The 18924-nt window shown below is 43.7% G+C and overlaps 1 protein-coding gene across 2 annotated transcripts in view; it reads right to left on the reverse strand.

Moving 5' to 3' along the window:
- Window positions 1–18924, reverse strand: part of PSD3 (pleckstrin and Sec7 domain containing 3) — a 117048-nt gene that overhangs the window by 87650 nt on the left and 10474 nt on the right. For both annotated transcript variants that reach the window (XM_059874028.1, XM_059874029.1), the window contains exons 2-4: window positions 16912–17020; window positions 3066–4125; window positions 1202–1582 (exon numbers count right to left, since the gene is read on the reverse strand). In XM_059874028.1, coding sequence (XP_059730011.1) covers window positions 1202–1582; window positions 3066–4125; window positions 16912–17020 — 1550 coding nt within the window. The remainder of the gene's footprint in view (window positions 1–1201; window positions 1583–3065; window positions 4126–16911; window positions 17021–18924) is intronic.

Raw genomic sequence — 18924 nt, forward strand, 5'->3', positions numbered from 1 at the left:
TCAGGACTGACCTCAGTTTCTGGCTCCATACAGGTTATTGCAGATTAGCAGTCACTTATTGCCTATTGGCAAGCACCATGCATGCACAAGATTTAAACACCTGTTTTACTGTATGATTGAGGGAAAAATACTTTAAACTCTAATGACCTTCTGCCTGCTGTTTTAAGAGCAAACTGTACCTTAATCCATAAAGCTAGCAAAACTACTTCTGCTCAAAGGCCTTCTTTCATTTTAGCACAAAAGAAATAAAACAGATAAAAGATTTCCCACCTTTACTCCCAGGAAAGCTCTAACTAGACTAGTCCAATCTAAGGGAATAGTCCTAGGACTCTTAGATCATCCTGTCCCTGGAGGATGAAGACCAGAGGCATCTTTGTCACTCACAAGGTCCTTCACCACTTTGCAGGTGTGTTGCACCCTCACCATTCTGCTTTTAATTCAACCTCCCACTTTGTCTGTGTCTGCCTTTCACTGTCCCCACTCTCTTTGACAGCACACTATAAGAGAAGTTTGCACATAGAGTGATTTTGTACAATTGTACAGTATTTTCTGACCACTCAGCCTAGTTTTTGCTTCTCACGACTCTTTCTTTTAATAGGCTTTCTCACCTCTCCTTTTACTAAACAGAAATTATTAACATTTTTGCAATGCTCGCTCCTTTCAGTGCACAAAAACAAAAGAAGCAGCTAACCTGTGAATGTGGTGGGAGCAAAATCTCATCTCAGCCGAAGTAATGTTCCAAACTCCCACTGGCCTCAAGAGAGGAAACACTGTGCCCAAAGACACATCTTTAACATCCAGATCACAAAATACATTTGGACAACTCATTTGTGTACACAAAGTGTTATCGCTTCTAAAGTTGCTGCCAATAAATTCAGGTAGGAACTGTAGCTGAACAAGTTCATTTGTAACCAATAACTCCTCCAGAGACAGGTCCCAGAGATGTGATAATACCAGACAGACTTTTATCAACACATCAGCATTGCCTAATAAACCTTCATAATGTAAATTTGTCACTCTTCTTATGAATGGCAGGTTTGGATAGCTCATTTCTCTCCTGCAGTCACCCTAGAAATTATTCTCTGTAGAAAATTAGAAGTGTTTAAAAAGGCAAAACTACACTCTGTGACAGTACACTGAAGTAAAGAGAGGTTGGGGAAAAAATCAGCAGGCACACAGAAAGCTCACCCACTACTTTTACCTTGCCAGATGAGGGACTTCTGTGACATCTCCTTTGAAGAGTGTTTCGCTTACATCCCTTAAGCCATTGGCAATGCCTTCACCACATGCCTTCACCTCCCTGTCAGGGACATCTGTCTGCCCCACAGCTGATGTCCTATCTAAAAACTGTCCACCCTCCTTCATGCGCTGCTGGATCATGGGAGTGAGTGGCATCTCAAAGCTGAAGTAGCTATCAGGCTCTGAGTACAATGTCTCCAGAGATTCCGCACTGTAGTACAAAGATGCATTGTCTAGGATGTTTTCAAACTGTGAGCTGTACAGATCAGTGGAGACATCAGAGTGCCTCTGCCCAAGGAAATCTTCGTATCCTTCTGTGGTGGCTTCCCGCTCCTCCACCATCCTGAAAATTAACCAGAAACAGCTCATTTCAGTTTGGGGGTAAGGTTTAGACTTTGGGCAACCCTTCTCACCTTCGCCTTTCTGAGCAGAAAAATCAACGCAGCTTTATGCAAGAGAGGGCACTGCAGGTAAAATGCTGGTTTCTCCTTGCACTCCTCTTTATGACTGGCATCATCTCCCTCTCCAGGGACACAAAAAGAAACAATTTTCTGGGTAAAAGAAGAGGGCTGGGAGACATCCTAATATTGTCTAACAGATCAGCTGCTTGCACGCAAAAGAGAAAAGCACACACAATGTGTAAGATCTAGCCTAGCACCAGCGCCAAGCCAAAGGCTGCACATGTTGGAGATGTGTATTGTGATGGAGCCTCTGCCCCTGAAGGATAATTTTCTATCTCTGCCATCCTAGGACTGGGGTCTTCAGCAAAAAACTGAAGGAAATCATGCCAAAATGCAAAGGGAAGCACGGGCAATTAAAAATATGGAGCCTGGGGAACCAGATTTGAAGGGAGAAGACTCAGCCTGCTTGCTGATGCAAGGAAAGGTATACCAGCCCCCTGAAGAGTTTTCTTCTCTGATGCACCAAATACTGTGGGGCTCCTCAACTTGCCAGAGGTTGGGGTAGCCAGCCCAAGTAATCCCATGCTCTAGCCAAAGCAAGACTCCACAGATACAGAGGTGCAGAGGCAGGAAAGCCTCCCTTGTAGAGATGTCTCAGCAGCACAAACTCTCCAGGTCAAAGTGGACATGGTTTGCTCAGAGCACACCAGTGGAACCCTTTGTTTTGTCAGAGATGTGCATCAGGAAAGAAAAGCAAGCAAATCGGGATGCAAAGCAGCACGCCATTCTTGCAATATGTACTACTAAAATAATATAAACACAGATAGACAGACAGATAAGATTAGATAGATAGATGGATGGATAGATAGATAGATAGATAGATAGATAGATAGATAGATAGATAGATAGATAGATAAAGAGATGGATATATAGAAAGCACATACTGTAACATTTATCCTCCTATGATCTACATGGCCTGGATAAAATGTCTTTATTATCCAACCATTCAGAGGTTGTCACACTGTTTTTGCCCAAACTCTGAATGAAACCAGAAAATCTGTTCAGGTGCGTATGGCCAGGTTTGCATGCCAACTGTATTTAATTACATGGCATGTCCAGATCCCAATTACACCTGCTACAGATGCTTCATCACACAGACATCACTGTGCAAAGAGAAAGACTTCTGATCTTTACGTTTCAAAACTGAGATGGACTGCAAACTTCAGTAAGATGATGTGAAGTGGCTTCAGTACCAACTTCACGCACTAGCCAACCACCAACTATGTAAACCAGTACTGTAAACATTACACCACAGGCAGCAGATAAATATTTGCTGCTTCTTATTAGCTCCTAAACAGGTAAGCACAAGCCACATGCCTAGACCAGTGAATCCTGACCCCTGCTCCCCTCTTAGCACCAGCTCACCTGCCCTGGCCTCTTGCAAGCACAGCCATCTCGTCCTCACCACAGTTCTTCCTGTCCTTCACAGAAACTTCATCCTTCCTGCTTTCTTCGAGCAGTGCTAGAGGAATGGCTCCAGAAGCAGCAGGTTCCAGCCTTGCGTCTTCACAGACCTCACTCCATGCACTGTCTGGCAAGGAAAGCAAGGCTGGGGAGATCACTGGTGACACAGGGTGGCTGGATGTTTTGGGGAATGCCCTCCTCTCCACAGATACAGAGTCCAGCAGTGAGTGCTTCTTTCTTCTCTGCTCCTCAGCTTTTTGCAGCCATAAGATCTCCACACCTTGAAATTCTACATGTTTACTCACAGCTGCCTCTTTAGCAAGCCTTCTCTCCGTACCTGTTTGCATTTTGCCTTGACTGTACTCTGAAAACTCCTCAAAACGTGTCCCCCTCTCCACTCTGCTGACTGCTACCAGGTTTGTCACAGATGACTTGTGACAGCTTGGATCCTGAGCTGTGTGGACCTCCTCTGCTTTATTACTTATGGCTTGTGAGGATTCAGACTGCTTTTCTCCAGCCCGTACTGAAGCCAGATCTTTCTCTATGATCAAATACTTTTTTTCCTCAGCTGTTCGTTCAGATGGAAGAAGCATGTCTGAGAGTTTTTCTTGGCCTGCTGGAACTGGCTCTCTGGCTGCCTCCACATTTCGGCTGCCAGTAACACTCTTTTTTTCCATTTGCGTCTCTGAATCAAGAGAACTATTTGCTCTTTCTTGCACCTTTGTTGCTTCTAGCTGTCGAGAGATTTTCATGATCTCTGGCAGATTACCTGTCTGTTGCGAACCTTCTTCGGGGGTGTGAAGCTGCACTGCCCCTACATCAGGCCTCAAATTATCAGCAGGAGCTGCGCACGGAGGAATGGGCCTGGCAGGGTGGTGACTGTCCCGTCTTTCCGGACTGCGTGTTACAGGCTCAGCCTGGCACGTCGATGGCGCTTGTCTGCTCGACTCTACAGTGCCGTACTCTGGAAACTCATTGATGATGGTATGAGGAGGCAAACTGCTGCTTCCACGACCACTACCTGCAAAGTAAAAGGAGAGAGACCCTGGATTTATCTACCACACACGCAAAGCAAAAAGTCTGATCTCTCCCCCTGGCCCGCTCCTAACAGAGCAACAACGCTCTCCCCTGCAGGGAAAATACTTCAGTTTAACCCACTTCTGCTCTCACACTGCAGTTATCCAAAGCTGGTCCTTTTACATAGGAGTTTTTGGGCAGGCCCTACTTTGGGAGTCTGCACTAAAGAGGAAGGAATGCCAGAAATGTCTGCTATACTTCAGAAAAGGTCCCAATGGCACGTGAACAGTCTGAGGCCTCAGGCCAGGCCACAGGCCTAAGAAAGCAGAGATTCAGATGTCTGACATAGATTCACAGTATGCACCACACATGATGGTTTTACTTAAAAAAGACATTACACATGATGGTTTTACGTTTTCAGGTAATTTGCACTTGTAAATGTGAAACAATGGGAAGATAATCAGCCACACCCCTTATGTTCTACAGCCTTGACAAAACTAATTAGCTATATTACAAAATAATTAATGAGCAATTAAACTTTCTGCCAGCACTACCCTCTTCCTTAAACAACTCAGGTAGCTAAAAGTCATGTTGCAGTGATGGATACATACCAAGCAATTCACATTTCCTACTGCAGCAAGTACACTGCTGCAGAAAAACCTTGCTATCCTCCTCCCTCCCTTGTGCCTTTCCAACTGATGTAAACAAAGCAGGAGCAAAAATGGGTGGTCCCATTTTCCAAGAGCCAAGCACCCAGTGGCTCCCATTGTTTCGAGGTAACAGAGAACCATCTGTCCAAAGGGACCTCAGGGATCACATAATGACAGATAATTGCCCACCTTATATCACAGCCCAAGGAGGAACTGAGCTCTTGGGGCAAAAAAAAACCCCAAGACAACAATTAAAAAGCCAACCATCAACAGCTGCATTTGTCCCACTCCTTTAGAAAAATAAAAAAAACCCCAAACAAAACAAAACAAATTAAACAAACAAAAAAACCCCCCATCAACTGGCCTGGAGTATAAAAGTGTTTTAAATCAAACTGCAGGGTGGCCAGACCCAAACACCTACTTTGAAAAGTATCAGGGGTGACAGCTCTGAAACCAGACACCAACTTGAATTTGAATGGTGTGGTCCCAAGGTGCATCTCTAGGTGCTGCACTGCAAACTGATCCCCATCTCTGCTCCAAGCAGGCTGGCCAAGGTCTGTTTCTGAGGCAGAAGCCATGTAGCTGTGGTTAATGATATGCTGAGTTCAAAGTGAAAGAGAGGATAATCTAACACAAGTTCAGAACCGCATTAACATGGCTATCTAAGTGGCAGTGGCTTGTTAAGGTAAGCAGAAGCTCACACCTGCCAGTACATCCCAGTATATCTAGCCACAGGGAAAATACCACACACTGGGCGTGGTGCACGATCAAAATAACAGTCTTGGATTCTGCCAAGTCTCAGAATCTTCCCAGTGGGTTTTCCAAATGTCTCTATGCCACTGACTTAATCACTATATAATAAAAATTCAGCTTCATCCAGACGACTTGGTTGCTGTTCAGGACAGTGACTGGACAAAGCGGGGACCTTTTCTCTGCTGCAAGGTCCCAGGGAGCCATAAGGAGCAAGGATGCCCTGTCCACAACTGCATCACCAGCCCATCTTCACGGCAAGGTTTCCAAAACACAGGTGTGGGGGCACCCACAGTGCTTTTCCTAAGTGTCTGAAGCAGCAGACAAACAGTCCCCTTTGCACGTAACTCAGCCAAACAGCGCTTGCGTGCATCTCAAGCCCATACTTTTCAAGGCACAGGCACTAGGCTGCCACTGTGGGACACTTTCACCAGGACAGACTCACATATTACAGTGCTGCTCTGAGGTTACAATGCCCCTACACCTGCACCAGAAAAACCCCAGGTAAGCAACCCCAAGCTGCTTTCTCATCCCGCAATCCTTCTCTAATGCAGAAGCTTCAGTGCTTGCTGCTCTCTCAGTACAGTCTAGAGGAGGGATTTCTTAGGAATAATAGGGAGTATGTCACTATAGATGCTAACATAAACCCTTCTTGGTGGACACATCCACCCACAAGCAATGCTTAGTGTGTGCCCTCAGCACTGTGGGTCAGCACTTGGCCAGGCCACTGCCCGGGCCACACTCTCTGGCTGTACTGCATGAAGAAAGAGAATACATAGTGCCCCAAGAGCTGGGACCCCCCATGTCTCACTCCAACCCACACATCCCGCTGTGTTGGAAGGAAGCCCAGAGCGTCAGCCCCAGCCTCCTGTGGGGCTGGGAGGCAGCCAATGTGCTCCAGAGGCCAAGCCCTAACAAGGCACCGCACACAGATCCTGCCAAGGGGCCAGGCTCGTCTCTGCTAATTGCTATCTTAGCTTCTGAACCAACACGAGGGAAACAGAGGGGCCTTATTTCTTGCGGTGAATGCTAAATGCTCTGCTGCGCCTCCCCATCTGCCACTGACAGCCACTGCCGACTGTGGAAAGAAATCTTGAGCAAGTTTCTGATTTACTTCTCCTCCTGAGCTTCATAGTCTGGCAAGCCCATCAGACTCCAGAAGAGGTACACATACAGAACACATACCTGCACATGCAGGCACAGAGAGGTGTCCAAAGGGAGAGAGAATGCTTACATGTGCTCCCCTCTGTCACATCTGCAAGCTGTGTTTCATCTGAGCAAGAAAGTAGCACTATCACAGTGGAAATGTAAAGCCTTTTCTTAAGTGAGATGTCAGCAGCCATCCTCTGGACAGACTGCTGCTGCTGCTGTCACTGTTGTATGCAAGCACAAGTCAGTGGGATTCTTGCCTTCATGCAGGAATATTTCCTAATTCTCTGTCTGACTGAAAAAACTTCCTATATGACATCAAAGCAGTGTTCTGTCACCATTATGTTAGGTACCACCATGCACATGACTGCCAAGGTCTCTATTTCGTGAAGTAAACCACAACCAATCCGCCACTCTCTCCCAAAATTGCAAAGCCTTTCCCTTTCCTCAGAGAGCTATTTCAGGTACAAGAGCTTAGGGGAGCTTGAGCTCTTTAAGGGAAACTCCTCCTTTATTCCCATCCACCACCACAGCATCATGTCTTGCTGCAGCTACTGGCATATCCTGTCTAACCCCATCCCCCAATATGACTGCATTACAAACAAGGATAGAAAGACAACAACAAAATTTAAGGACTGCACTGAAGATGCGCAGGGAAAAAAAATACCCATCACCAAACAAACAAAGAAAGGACACACACTTTCAGGTAACACAAATTTCTACTTTGCATTGAAGGTGGCTTCTTTCAACAAATGAAAAAAAAAAGAAAGAAAAAGAAGAAAGAAATGGATAGGGAAAAAGCTAAAATAGAAAGGGGGTGAGTGACTAGAAGACTGAGACCGGGCAAATATAACCTAACAGCATTTGGCAGCCTTTCTGATGACTATACGTTGAAAGAATTAATTACTTAAATCAGGCATAGATATGATATTTCAGAGGAAAATAACCATTCCATGTCAAGCAAACTTGTCTACAGCATAATCAAAGGAAATTCTAGGAAGCAAAACACAAGTTAAAAGCATAGACAGACATTTTGTTTACAGGTACATTTTAAAAAAGAATGGTGTGAGTGTCTCTCTCTATACAGTATATATATATATTATATAGCTCGAGAAATTAGATATATTTGCTTGAACAGTCTCCTTACTCACAGAGGTTACTGTAGCTCCAGCAGTTACCCATTGGTCAAAGAAATAAAATGCAAAGATCATCAGTTTATCTATAGCGATACCAGCTAATTCAATTGCTGCTGTTCTAGTCAACTGGAATCAAAATAGTTTCAAATTTCCTGGCAGCTGCTGCCCTGCACTGCACACAATGATGTAAATGGATGCTTTCTGAGTATTATGAAACTGATGGGGGAACTGCAGTCTCATTCAGTCTATCGCAGGAGCTAAGGAGTCCACCTTGGCAGCTTGCAGGGGGGAAAAAAAATTTTCTCCAGCAAGGCTGCCTGACGGCATGCCAGGGATACGTCTGTGCTTAGCTGCCGTTTTTGTAACTGCGTCCGTAAGGGGAGAATCAGGCAGAATGGCGATGCTGAGAGTCATGTGCTGGTTTCGGAATGCAGGATGCTTTATGGCATTTCAGCATTAGTGAGCTGGAAGCATTCACTAAGCAGCCCAGTCATCCTGCATTTTATGTCTCTGCAGCTCCTTGCGCTGATCACAAGTAGCACGTGGGTGAGCTTGCATGCAGCATCCTATCGGTTACGCTTTCCTGGTATTCTTGCCACCATTTGTAAAAGGCAAATTAGGGCAAGTAAAAAACAATGTATGCATTAAGATGAGACAAATCTCTAGGTGACAGAGCTTAATGAACAAATCACAGGATTTATGGTATTGTATCACTACTGCAGCCTGTCAGAGAGGAGGGTTACACATATCTCCTTGTCCTGCATTGCATCATGTTACAACTTCTACAGTCACAACAACTATTCCAATTGGTAAAGCAGCCTGCTCCTGCTGAGATGGAGCAGCCGTCCCCTATAAAAGGGGAGGGATGCTGCACAGCCTCTGGCAGCCTCGTGCAAAAGCCCTTTTTCCAAATGATGTCATTCTCCATGCTGCAATAGGTCCTGCCTGGCCAGAGTAGCCAAAGCCAGGGGATTAACATAATGCAAACACGGGGCTTTTGTAACTGGACTGCAAACTTCCACACTGGATTGGGTGCAGGATTTTCTGCAGCTTGCAGACACTCAAGGCTTTTGGGCAGTTTTGCTTGCTCCAAAAAGGAGAAGTGGAGCCAGGTCTTCATCCCGTTGAGAGTTACAGCACCATTATGTAAAAACAACAAGTTGCTGGAAATGGGGAAGCTGAGGGAAAGTGAGAAGCAGAGGGAAGAGGTTGGGGAGAGTTGCCTAGCAATAGATCCTGGTGAAATGTCTCTGTGCCTTAGCAAACAAGCAGGGAAGGCAAAGAGGAACGGAGGTATGGCAGAGCCCTTGCAGAAAAATTGACCGTCTTGGCTGAGATCCCTCACCCCAAAAAGAGACAACCAGAGGGACTCCTTGCTGTGGTCACTGGGAGGTTTGGCACAGAGCCCAACAGCATGCACAGGCTGTGTGTTCTTTGCAGCCCATGCTTGAACAGCCAGACAGTGTGTGATAGCCCGTGGCTCAGGGTTACCCAAAAATTAAACTGTCAGGGAGAAAAAATAATTCCCTGCACACATGCAGGGGCAGTATGTTCCTCAGGAAATCGTACACCCACAGCTTCCTGCACACTGGAAGAAATTCACAAAAAGATACTGCCCACCACTGCTCTTGTGTAGTTCCCTAAATTCTGGGGGTTTTGGGCTACCGGAGACAGTATTAGACAAAACTTCAATCTGCCATAGGACAACCATGCCCATACTAGGTAAGTCTGTGATGAATCTCTCTGCTAGCCAGTGCTGGAGTCTGGTAGGATATGATAATGCTAAGTTGTCATTGGTTTGGAAAAGAGTGAGAAAAGCCACTAGGATAAGAACATATATCCTGTGCATTTAGAAAGCAATGACTATTTAGAAAGTATGTAAAATACAAGGGTCACTTTGTGTCTCTTTGAGAGTTTGTGTGGATTTTTTTACAACTGCACAAATCCTAGCCCTATTCCTGATGGAAAGCTTTATGCAAGCAATACTGTGACTTAGCTGCATATTTTTCCCCACAGATTTTAACTAATTCCCAGTGGTAAACAGGGTTTGAGAGATCACTTGTATAACACCAACTGCACTGAATTAAGTGTCCTCCAAAGAGCCCTGTACCTTTCCCCTGGTTGCAAGAAGGATGGCACCTTGCTGCAGTCACTCACAGGCCTACAGCGAGCTCAAAACAGGACAAAGTCCAAAACTAACATGCAGCACGTGCTGAGAGGATTTAGTGTGAGGGATTATCCACTACATATTGCTGTATGGGCCACAGATGGTCAGTGAGATAGCTCAGTCCCAAGAGTCATTACCCTGGAAAGCAAAATGGTAGAGTGGAACAGCTGCTAGCATGAGCAGGAACAGGAGGGAAAATACAAAGGGAATATCTGGACGCCTTATCCTGACATAAAAGTGTAAGTGGGTCTTAGAATATTTAATGCCCTTTTCTTCTTTGCAGTCCCACACTCTGGAATTATATGGCTGTGCAAATCTCAAGTTTTCATTTAAGAATCTCAAGTTTTCATTTAATTTTATTATGTTTGGAGAAGTCTGAAACCCAAAATGTAAACAACAGATCCAAAAAGAATCTGAAATTTTCTATTTTTATGCTGCTGTGATTTAGAAAGAAAGTAGCTAACAGATTTTCTAAGTGTAGATACACACAGTAATTAGCAAGAATTAGTTTAAAAGCTCTATAAGAGCCTTCACCTGAAGAAAAGACTTCGGAAGCAGGGACAACTCACAGCTGTTTTGACACTTTTAGCATCTACAATGACTTTACAGCCTCTCTAAATTCACTTCTAATTAATGTTATATATTTAAAATACTGTATTTTTCAATAATCCTCTCAAAACCCTTGGAAAGTTGCTTTGAGCAAGCAAAAACGGCTTTAAAAATCCATCACTTGTAAGCACAGATCTCAGAAACTCTGGATTTCTGTAGATCCAGAAACCTGGCACACATGCAGAAAAGAATTTTCTTTTTAGTAGTAATCCTTTACTACTTTTGAGAGTTTGGGACCAATTAGCCAATCTGAGAGTAGTCTTGCTAGGCAGTTCTTAAAGCACCCTTGGAGTTATGTGCCCAGCTAAAACAAAAATAGGACACAGAGGGACATGTGCATCTCCCAGGCTCCAAGTGTTTGTTGCTAAAGGGGCTGTTGGACATTGCATATTAACTTTTCAGCAGGCTCTCACAGCAAATGAGACTCCCTTCCTCCGGACGCTGGATGGAGTTAAATAAACAACACAGGGATCTACAGCAGAAGGTACTTGTTAAAGCAGTGAACTGTGAACAGGAAAAATACATGCTGTACTCTGTGTTACACTCTTTCAGTCCAATACCAGGCCAGAACTGCACCTATCCATATAATTTTATTTAAATGCCTTCTCCGTGTGCATATCAACAGCAAGTTAGCATGCATCATTTTCTTCAGAAAGCTTCAGAAATGAAGCAAGGCTACAGCACAGTAGATGGTTTGTGTTGCAGATCTTGCCAGGTGATGGGGCTGAGGCTGAGGAGAGGAGGCCATGATGACAGGTAAAAACACATCTGTATCCCACTGTACCTGCCTAAAACAAGCCAAGTCAGCTGGCTGAGCCTTTCCTGTTGTGCCCACTGATCTAGATGCCCCATTTTCTGTCTGCTTGATGGAAGGGGATGACCTGACTGCCTCCAGGAAATTGTTGCTGAGTCCTGCCAGCTTCAGCTGAATTCAGCCTGTGCCACGTGTACTCAGAGCATCTGATGTGGCCAGACACTGACAGACTGCCAGCATCACCAGGTCCCCAAATATTTGTGTGCTCACATCACCACGGCTCTCAGCTTCAGCCAAAAGAACACAGACAGGGAGACATCTACTGCCTTAACTCTGGCATTTCCTAACTTCTGAGTGCTTAATTCTGCACCTTTAAAAAACAATGAACAAAGAGTACATGTTTTAATGATTATTTGTACTAAACTCTTGGCCTTCAAACAACTCTGTTGTTTAGAAAGTTGAGGATGTGGTAATCTCCTCCCTACAGCTGTAGGTTATGATAACTTGATCTATCCAGCTTTCAAGTGGAGGTCACAAGACATTCAATTTCCTCCTGTGGAGCAAGGGACTTAGGATAATGCCTTGTGCCCCCTTTAGTTTTCCTCCCCCTTGGACTGGAAACCCAGACATCCATCACATGACACCTGACAGTTCCAGAGCATGCCTCAACTTCTCCAAGCCCCAGGAAGCGGAACTAAGAAATTCAAGGGAGACAGCAAAACAGTTCCACCTCTCCACCTCTGCAGCCAAGATACAGAGCACAATGGAACCTGTCCTTCTGCGCCAGCATTTATTTTTCCATGTGCACAATTCTCATCTGACAGCACTACTCTACAGAGCATCCAAAATTAACTTCTTTACTCCATGTTGGAGTAAAAGAGGAGCACTCAGCATGGCCAGTGAACATGCTGGTGCCAAAGAGGTAATCGCTTCCTATAGTGCAGAAACTCAACTGGAAAAGTGCCTTCTATTACAGTACCTCTGGAGACTTAAATTTTAAAAGTTAACCTTCTTTTTGCATCATTGCCAATCAGCAATGCCAAACACTGGGGATATTTATGAGAAAACTACTGATTACATACTAGGATTTTAAAACTCCTGCAGGACTTCTGTATGTCAGAAAATGCAGTGGGACACTAGAAACAGCAACAACAAGCTGATAAATTCAAATATGCACAACAGGACAATGGAATTTTAATTATGTGGGAGAGGGGTACCAGAGCTCCAAGCTTTCTGTATTCCAACCTTGTGTGAGCTCCTGGTGTCCACTGCAGGACATCTGATGTGCCAATCCTTCACCATAATTAAGCAAAATTAATGTAAAAATCAGGCAGTCCTCCAACCCTCAGAAAATGCAGTTTTGCTCCTCTTGAGGAAAACAGAGCTGCAGAGGAAGATATCAGACCAGGCGGCCCAGACTTTCAGGATTGCCTGGAGATGGAAAGAGCAAGAGATGAAAGGGTGGTGCCTCAAAATGGAAAACAACAGGGTTGGAGCACTGGGCAAGACTACAGTCAGCAGTCTGGGCTATCATGAGAACAATGTAATGAGTGCCTGTGGTCTAAGGGCAGTTCCTGCAGTGAGGACCAGGAAGGTGCCACATCCATGCAATGCAAGGGGGAACGCAGCAGAGCTGGACAAGCAAGGCAGAATGTATGTCAGTGATGCTCACTTTATACAAAGATACAGGGATAATTTTCTTAAAGGTGTTTAAATCTGAAGCATAAGAACCCTGAAAAGGCTTTACTTTTACAAAATAGCAGCCATTGTGCGCTTCCTTTTCTCTTGAAAAAAGGTTCTAGACATTTTAAAGCAAAAGCAATCATTTCTTTGATTGCAGTTCAGGAAACAGGCATGTTGCAAGGGTCAAAGTATGTGTTTGATTTTCTTTCATATGTCAGATCTGGCATTGTTTGACCCCTTGCAAAGGTGATTCAGTATACATTGCCAGGAGAAAATAAAGCATTTTTTTAGAATTGTTCTTTTGGCATTATTTTGGAGGGGTTTGTTACAGTTTTTGCTGGCTTGAGCTTGCTAAGCACACAGATGAGCACAAGAACTAGCATGAGACAATCGGTGGCAGTGTGTGTCTGGGACCATCTCTTTTGGCAGAAGCAAGATGTTAAATGAGCTCAGTTGCCTCATGACACCTCACTGAACACAAAACAGCAAGTGACAGGCTTTCCAAAAAGCTATTTGTTTCACCAGGAATTCAAAACCAAGCTTCTTCCAGCAGCTGTTGGGAGAGACCAGATTTGCATAGCAACAGAGGCAGTATTTGTACAGGGCTTTTTGTGAAAGATGAGATTAAACCTCTGGTACACAGGAGGGATGAAAGCTATCTCCTCTCAGAAGCATCAGAGAAAAGACTGTTTATTAATCTTAAGAAGCTATTTTCTTCCTAACAACAGTTTTGGATTTATTTTCTCTATAACAGGAATTACGGGGTATTTGGCCTTCATGTTTATTTAAGGAATTATTTTGTAGTATCCCCCACTTTTTTCCCCAAGGAAGCACTTTTAAGACTAAAAAAAAAAAAAAAAAAGTCATGTGGCTGTGACTTTTTTTTTTCTTTTTTGGTATTTAAATGTATTAACAGCAAAGTCATAAAAATCAGGCCTGTAGCACAGCCAAGCCTGAAGAAAAGTCTGCTCAATAGAGATCACTGTTTCCACTGCAGTTTCCAGAGAAAGAATGTATGCTTCCACATACAACAAGGAGCCTTTTATGTCAGTGAGTCTGAGAAGAGGTCTTGTCCAACCCAGCTAAATGCAGTTTCTAAAAAACATTTTCTTTTGCTGGAAGGCAGAAGGCTGGGGTTTCGCCAAGGAAGGTGGCCAGGCTGTGCAGAGCCACGTGTACAAGTGTGGTGCATCCTCCCCACTCCCCCAGTGGGAGGGGTCTGTAGGGAAATGCGTGGTCTTGAACCCTTCCACACAGGAGGGTCCCAGGGGCTTGAACCTGCTTCTGCTCCAGGGCATCCACATCCAGGGCAGGAGGATGGGCAATGGACAAGAGAGGAGAGGACCCAGACAAGAGGCATCATGCATTAAAGACAAGAGCAGATTAGGGCATCAGTGATCACAAAGACCCCAGATAAAATCAGACTGAATACAACAAAGGAAAATGTTTTACATGTGACAGCTTTATTAGCATTTGAATATCATTGATGAAACACCTCTTCTAAAGCCATCTAACTTACCCCCCCCCAAATATTCTCATCTGAAAATGACCAACAGCTTCAACCTGGAAGGTAAAAATCAGCACGGAGCTTATTAACAAGAACTGCCATCTCCCACGTGGGTAAACAGAAGTGTTTGCCACAGTCGCCCCCAATTATTGCTCTTTCTTTGTGAATTGGCTTGTCTGATGCAAGTGTTTTAGTACTCAGTCAAGACATATATATCCTCAGTAGCATCAGAAGCGCTACAGTAACATGGCTGTGGCTGAAAGGGAAAGTATAAACCAGAAGGCAGAAGTAATTAAGCTGTTCAGCAGCTTACATGCTACATTCTGTTTCTAAGGCCAGCCATGCCATGGGTCAACTGCTTTAGGTTAGATAAAGTTCAGCCTAACTGCCCACAGTGACAAGTTGTTTTCTTGATCAAGTTTAAACACCAACATTTCTCATGGCCCTGCTCCTGTCACTCATTTGCCTGAAATATTTCATACTTTGACCCCTAAAAAGTAAGTCTTCTTTTTTTAAAGGAAACTTCAGAAAGTAGCATATTTGGATTTTTGGTGGTGTTTTCTCCCTTCCCATCTAACAAGGAGAAGAACAGAAAGACTTTCAAGCATAGCTGCTTCCCTCAAAAGCATATGTCATGACATATTTGACATATATCAAATCCAAAAAAACCATGATTTGATATACAAAAGCCCTGAGTTTCTATTACTGTCCCTCCCCTCAGTCAACCCTGTTCTCATTCACTTCCAGTAAATAAGCAGTTAAAAGCTGAAGAAAAAACTAGAAGGGGCAGAACCACTCTCATTTACCCATGGCAGTCAACTTGTGAGAGGAGGAGGAGGAGGATGCATTTGTCTGTGACAGCATGAGGCCAGTCTGGGTAAGCACAGTGTCACCCAGTTTTTGGGTACAATTCACAAACGTTGCATGTTAACCACTGTTAAATATTCACAAACCCTCCTGTCAGAGTCCCTTGAAATCACTCCCATTTTGCTAATTGTTAGCCCCTAATGGTAGTTTCTCATTAATAAATGAACAGGAGGAGATCCAGAAACAAGGCAAGAAGAAGATCCAGAAACAAGGCAAGAAACACAGGAAAAACAGATAATTAGGTATTTAAGTCAATATATCTGGCTTACTCTTTGCTACCCTTTATTTTCAAGCTCAGTACTTAGCTTGGAATACCTGTCATATTTGATAATTGTTTTGGCTGGTAATAACAATAGATTCACTTGGATTTATTAGACACAGCATACTTTATTTAATACCAATCTCTGGATTTGTACCAATGCCTGCTGACAGTGCTCTCACACTGTGTCTTTCCAAGCAAGAAATGAGGTCATCATGATTCATGTAATAAACTGATACATGTTTTATGGCAATTTGGAAGAGTTTTTAAAATTCCTAAATGAGGTCCTTTTGGTTTGGGTTTTTTTGAGGGTTTTTTCTCTTTTTGGAAATTTGGATTTTTTTTCCACTTTGCAATTATGATTTCCCAGGTGGATGACCAAATTTTATAAAATTCAGGAAGAAACTCAAGTTCTGCTTTTTTATTCTTTATTATTATTATTAATATTTTTTTTCCTTAATGAAGTTGAGGCACATACACAGTTTGTTTCTGAACAAAATGCTGCCCTTTTCTGGCAAGAAGGGAGTCTTCTTTAATTAAATGACATTCCAGAAAGTTTGCAATTAGAAAGGATCAAGGTACACAGAAAAAACAGCCTGAGGAAATGCTTTTTCAAAGAGGTCAGGGCTTGTTGATAATTTTGACAAGGCAAGAGAAATAGCTACAATACCTACATTTCTTTTCTTCTAAGCTTGGGCTCTTAAAAGGTAGAAAATGCCCTATATTTACAAGAAGACTTCAGGAATAAGACAGATCCTTAGGCATAACGTTAGATATTATGGAAGCACCTGGACTTCTGGAATCACTGACTACAGAGGGCAGAACAGTTCGGACACCACCTCAAGTATCTGAATTAAAATCTTACCTACCTCTACCTGTAGAAAGACCACAAAGTGCATTTCTGGAAGGATCTCCAGGCAGAAATGGACATGTTTCAGCATGTGCAATTGCAGAACTCGTGGCTGAACAACTCCACTCTAGAGAAGTGCAGGTACTCCCTCCACCAATGTGTCTTTAGCACATGAGTCCCTGCTGTCACATCACAGTGGCCCACATGAGCCAGAAAAGAAAGGCAGGGATATAAGAGAGGGAACCACTGTCATTTTCTGGGGCCAAACTAGCAGGATCTTCTGGTCCAGTACTTGCGAAGGGCAGCATAGCACAGTGAGTGAGCCTCACGGAGTCATTAAACAAAACTTTCCTGAGTGGCTTAAGACTTTTTTTTTTTTTTCCACACAATAGTAATAAATAGAACTTACCCATTCCTGAAGGCTTCTCTTCGTCCAAGCCAAATAAAAATTCATATTTGGCCTTGGCAACATTCTGGGCATGAGCTGATATGTCACTATCCCGCACAAGTGCTTCTGCCTAGAGTAAAAATAAACAAAGCTTATATACCTTTTAGTGAAAAAACAGCAGAAGGAACATGAAATCCCTTCAGGCAGCATTTTTAAAGTATTCATTTCACTCTGTCACCACCAAGATCATCCAGAGTAGACATGGGCCAACTCAGTGCACTTTTGAAGAGCTCACCCCTCTGTCAATGAACTCAAGAATTTCAGTATTAAGAAAAAAAATCTAACAGAGATGTGAGAGCACGCAACCACTCTTTACACACCCTTTAGCCAGCTTACCCACTGAAGGCCAGCAGCACTGGCCAACTCTCTCAGTAATACTGGTTAGGGTTAAAAATATCAAGGTAATAGTATCAGAAATAGCAAACTTGAGTATGTATGTCATAAAACTGGAATCCATGGGCATTCATAAATGGGTCAGGCAGTCTCTTTGAAAAGATAGTGGGGTAGAGAAAGTGAGGAGCAAGGATTACAACAAGGATGATTAAAAAGGGGAAGAGGGATAAGGTATGCAAACATGTACTTAGACAGGAGTACTGTCTAAGGGGCAGTACTGTTGGGCAGCCCATGCATGACCACCACTGTCTAGGTCAGGACAAGAGCCCAACTTGGTTTTACAACCATACCACACAAGTCAAACCTGCTTATCTGGCCAGGAGGCAGGGAGGGGACACAGGGTGGTGAGCCCAGTGAGCAGGGGAACACCTGGAGGGCTAAATGGACAGATGGATTGAGCAACCTGTTCTACCCAGGTCTGGTGCCCCAGCACCTTCCCACTGCTCCTTTCTTGTAAGAAACACTTTGACAGAGTAAAGGTCTGGTTTCTCAGAAGAGAGAAAGGCTACAGGACTAAGATCAAAATGCTTTTCTGAACAGGTAGGGACAAAACAAATCTCTAAGATAAAGCACACACCAGCAATAAACTGTAGTGCAAAAACTATCTAGAGTCAGCATTAAGTTTCTTCCCAGCTGGGCAAGACGGAGCCCGTAATTCTTCTGTTTGAAGTGACAGATAAAATAAATCACTAACTCTGTAAATTCTTCAGTAAACTTTATATTCATATGGGGCAGTCAATTGCTGTGGCATAGCAAGCCATGGCATGGTTTATATTGGTGAAAGCATTAGCTTATGAAAACCCTCTTTAAAAAACAAAGTTAAATGGAACATTCTGCCCCCCAGGACAACAATAACTTTTATGCATTTCTGTCAAATACCTCAGGATAAGCGTCAGGTACAAACAGAAATTCAAAGTACAAGGGATACATAATTCACAGAAACACACAGTCACAGCTCTTTAATCAGAGATGGATGGAATCACAAATCCATATATTTCTCCTAGGCCATCTGTCCAACAATTGTATTTTCTTCCAAGGGCACACTGATGAATAGTTATCTTGCCCTATGCCCTAGAATGGTTTTGCTCCAGGTTCCCCTGGCCTTTTACACCCATTTCTTCTCCTACCTTTCTGCACTGTGCCAGTACTGCAAGATTTAGTAAAACACCACTCTACCCTAAGTCAACAGCAAATCTTACACAGGGGTCTTGGACTAATTTATTTACCATTCACTAGTCCAACTAGACGTTCACTAGTCCAACTACTCAGCCCTAGGGCTTCCAGTACGTTGATGCAGGTGCTAACACCAGCCTACCCAATCCTTTGGTAAAGATGTGATGGAACAGATAAAGGGCTTACTATCACAAAGATGACTACCACAAATATGACAAAATGAGCTTGGAAGAAATCACCATGTCTGTCCTGGCTTTACAGGCCGACATTCATTCACTGACAGGGAGGCAGGAAGGGCTAGAAAAGAAATAGCTGGAGCCAGAGCACACAGGAGAAGGCTCTGTCTGCAAAAGCTTAGACAGGAGTAGCTTACAGAGCCAGACAAAAATTCAGCCTACTCAGATGGAC

This window comes from Haemorhous mexicanus, chromosome Z (assembly GCF_027477595.1).
Source record: "Haemorhous mexicanus isolate bHaeMex1 chromosome Z, bHaeMex1.pri, whole genome shotgun sequence".
NCBI classification, from domain to species: domain Eukaryota; kingdom Metazoa; phylum Chordata; class Aves; order Passeriformes; family Fringillidae; genus Haemorhous; species Haemorhous mexicanus.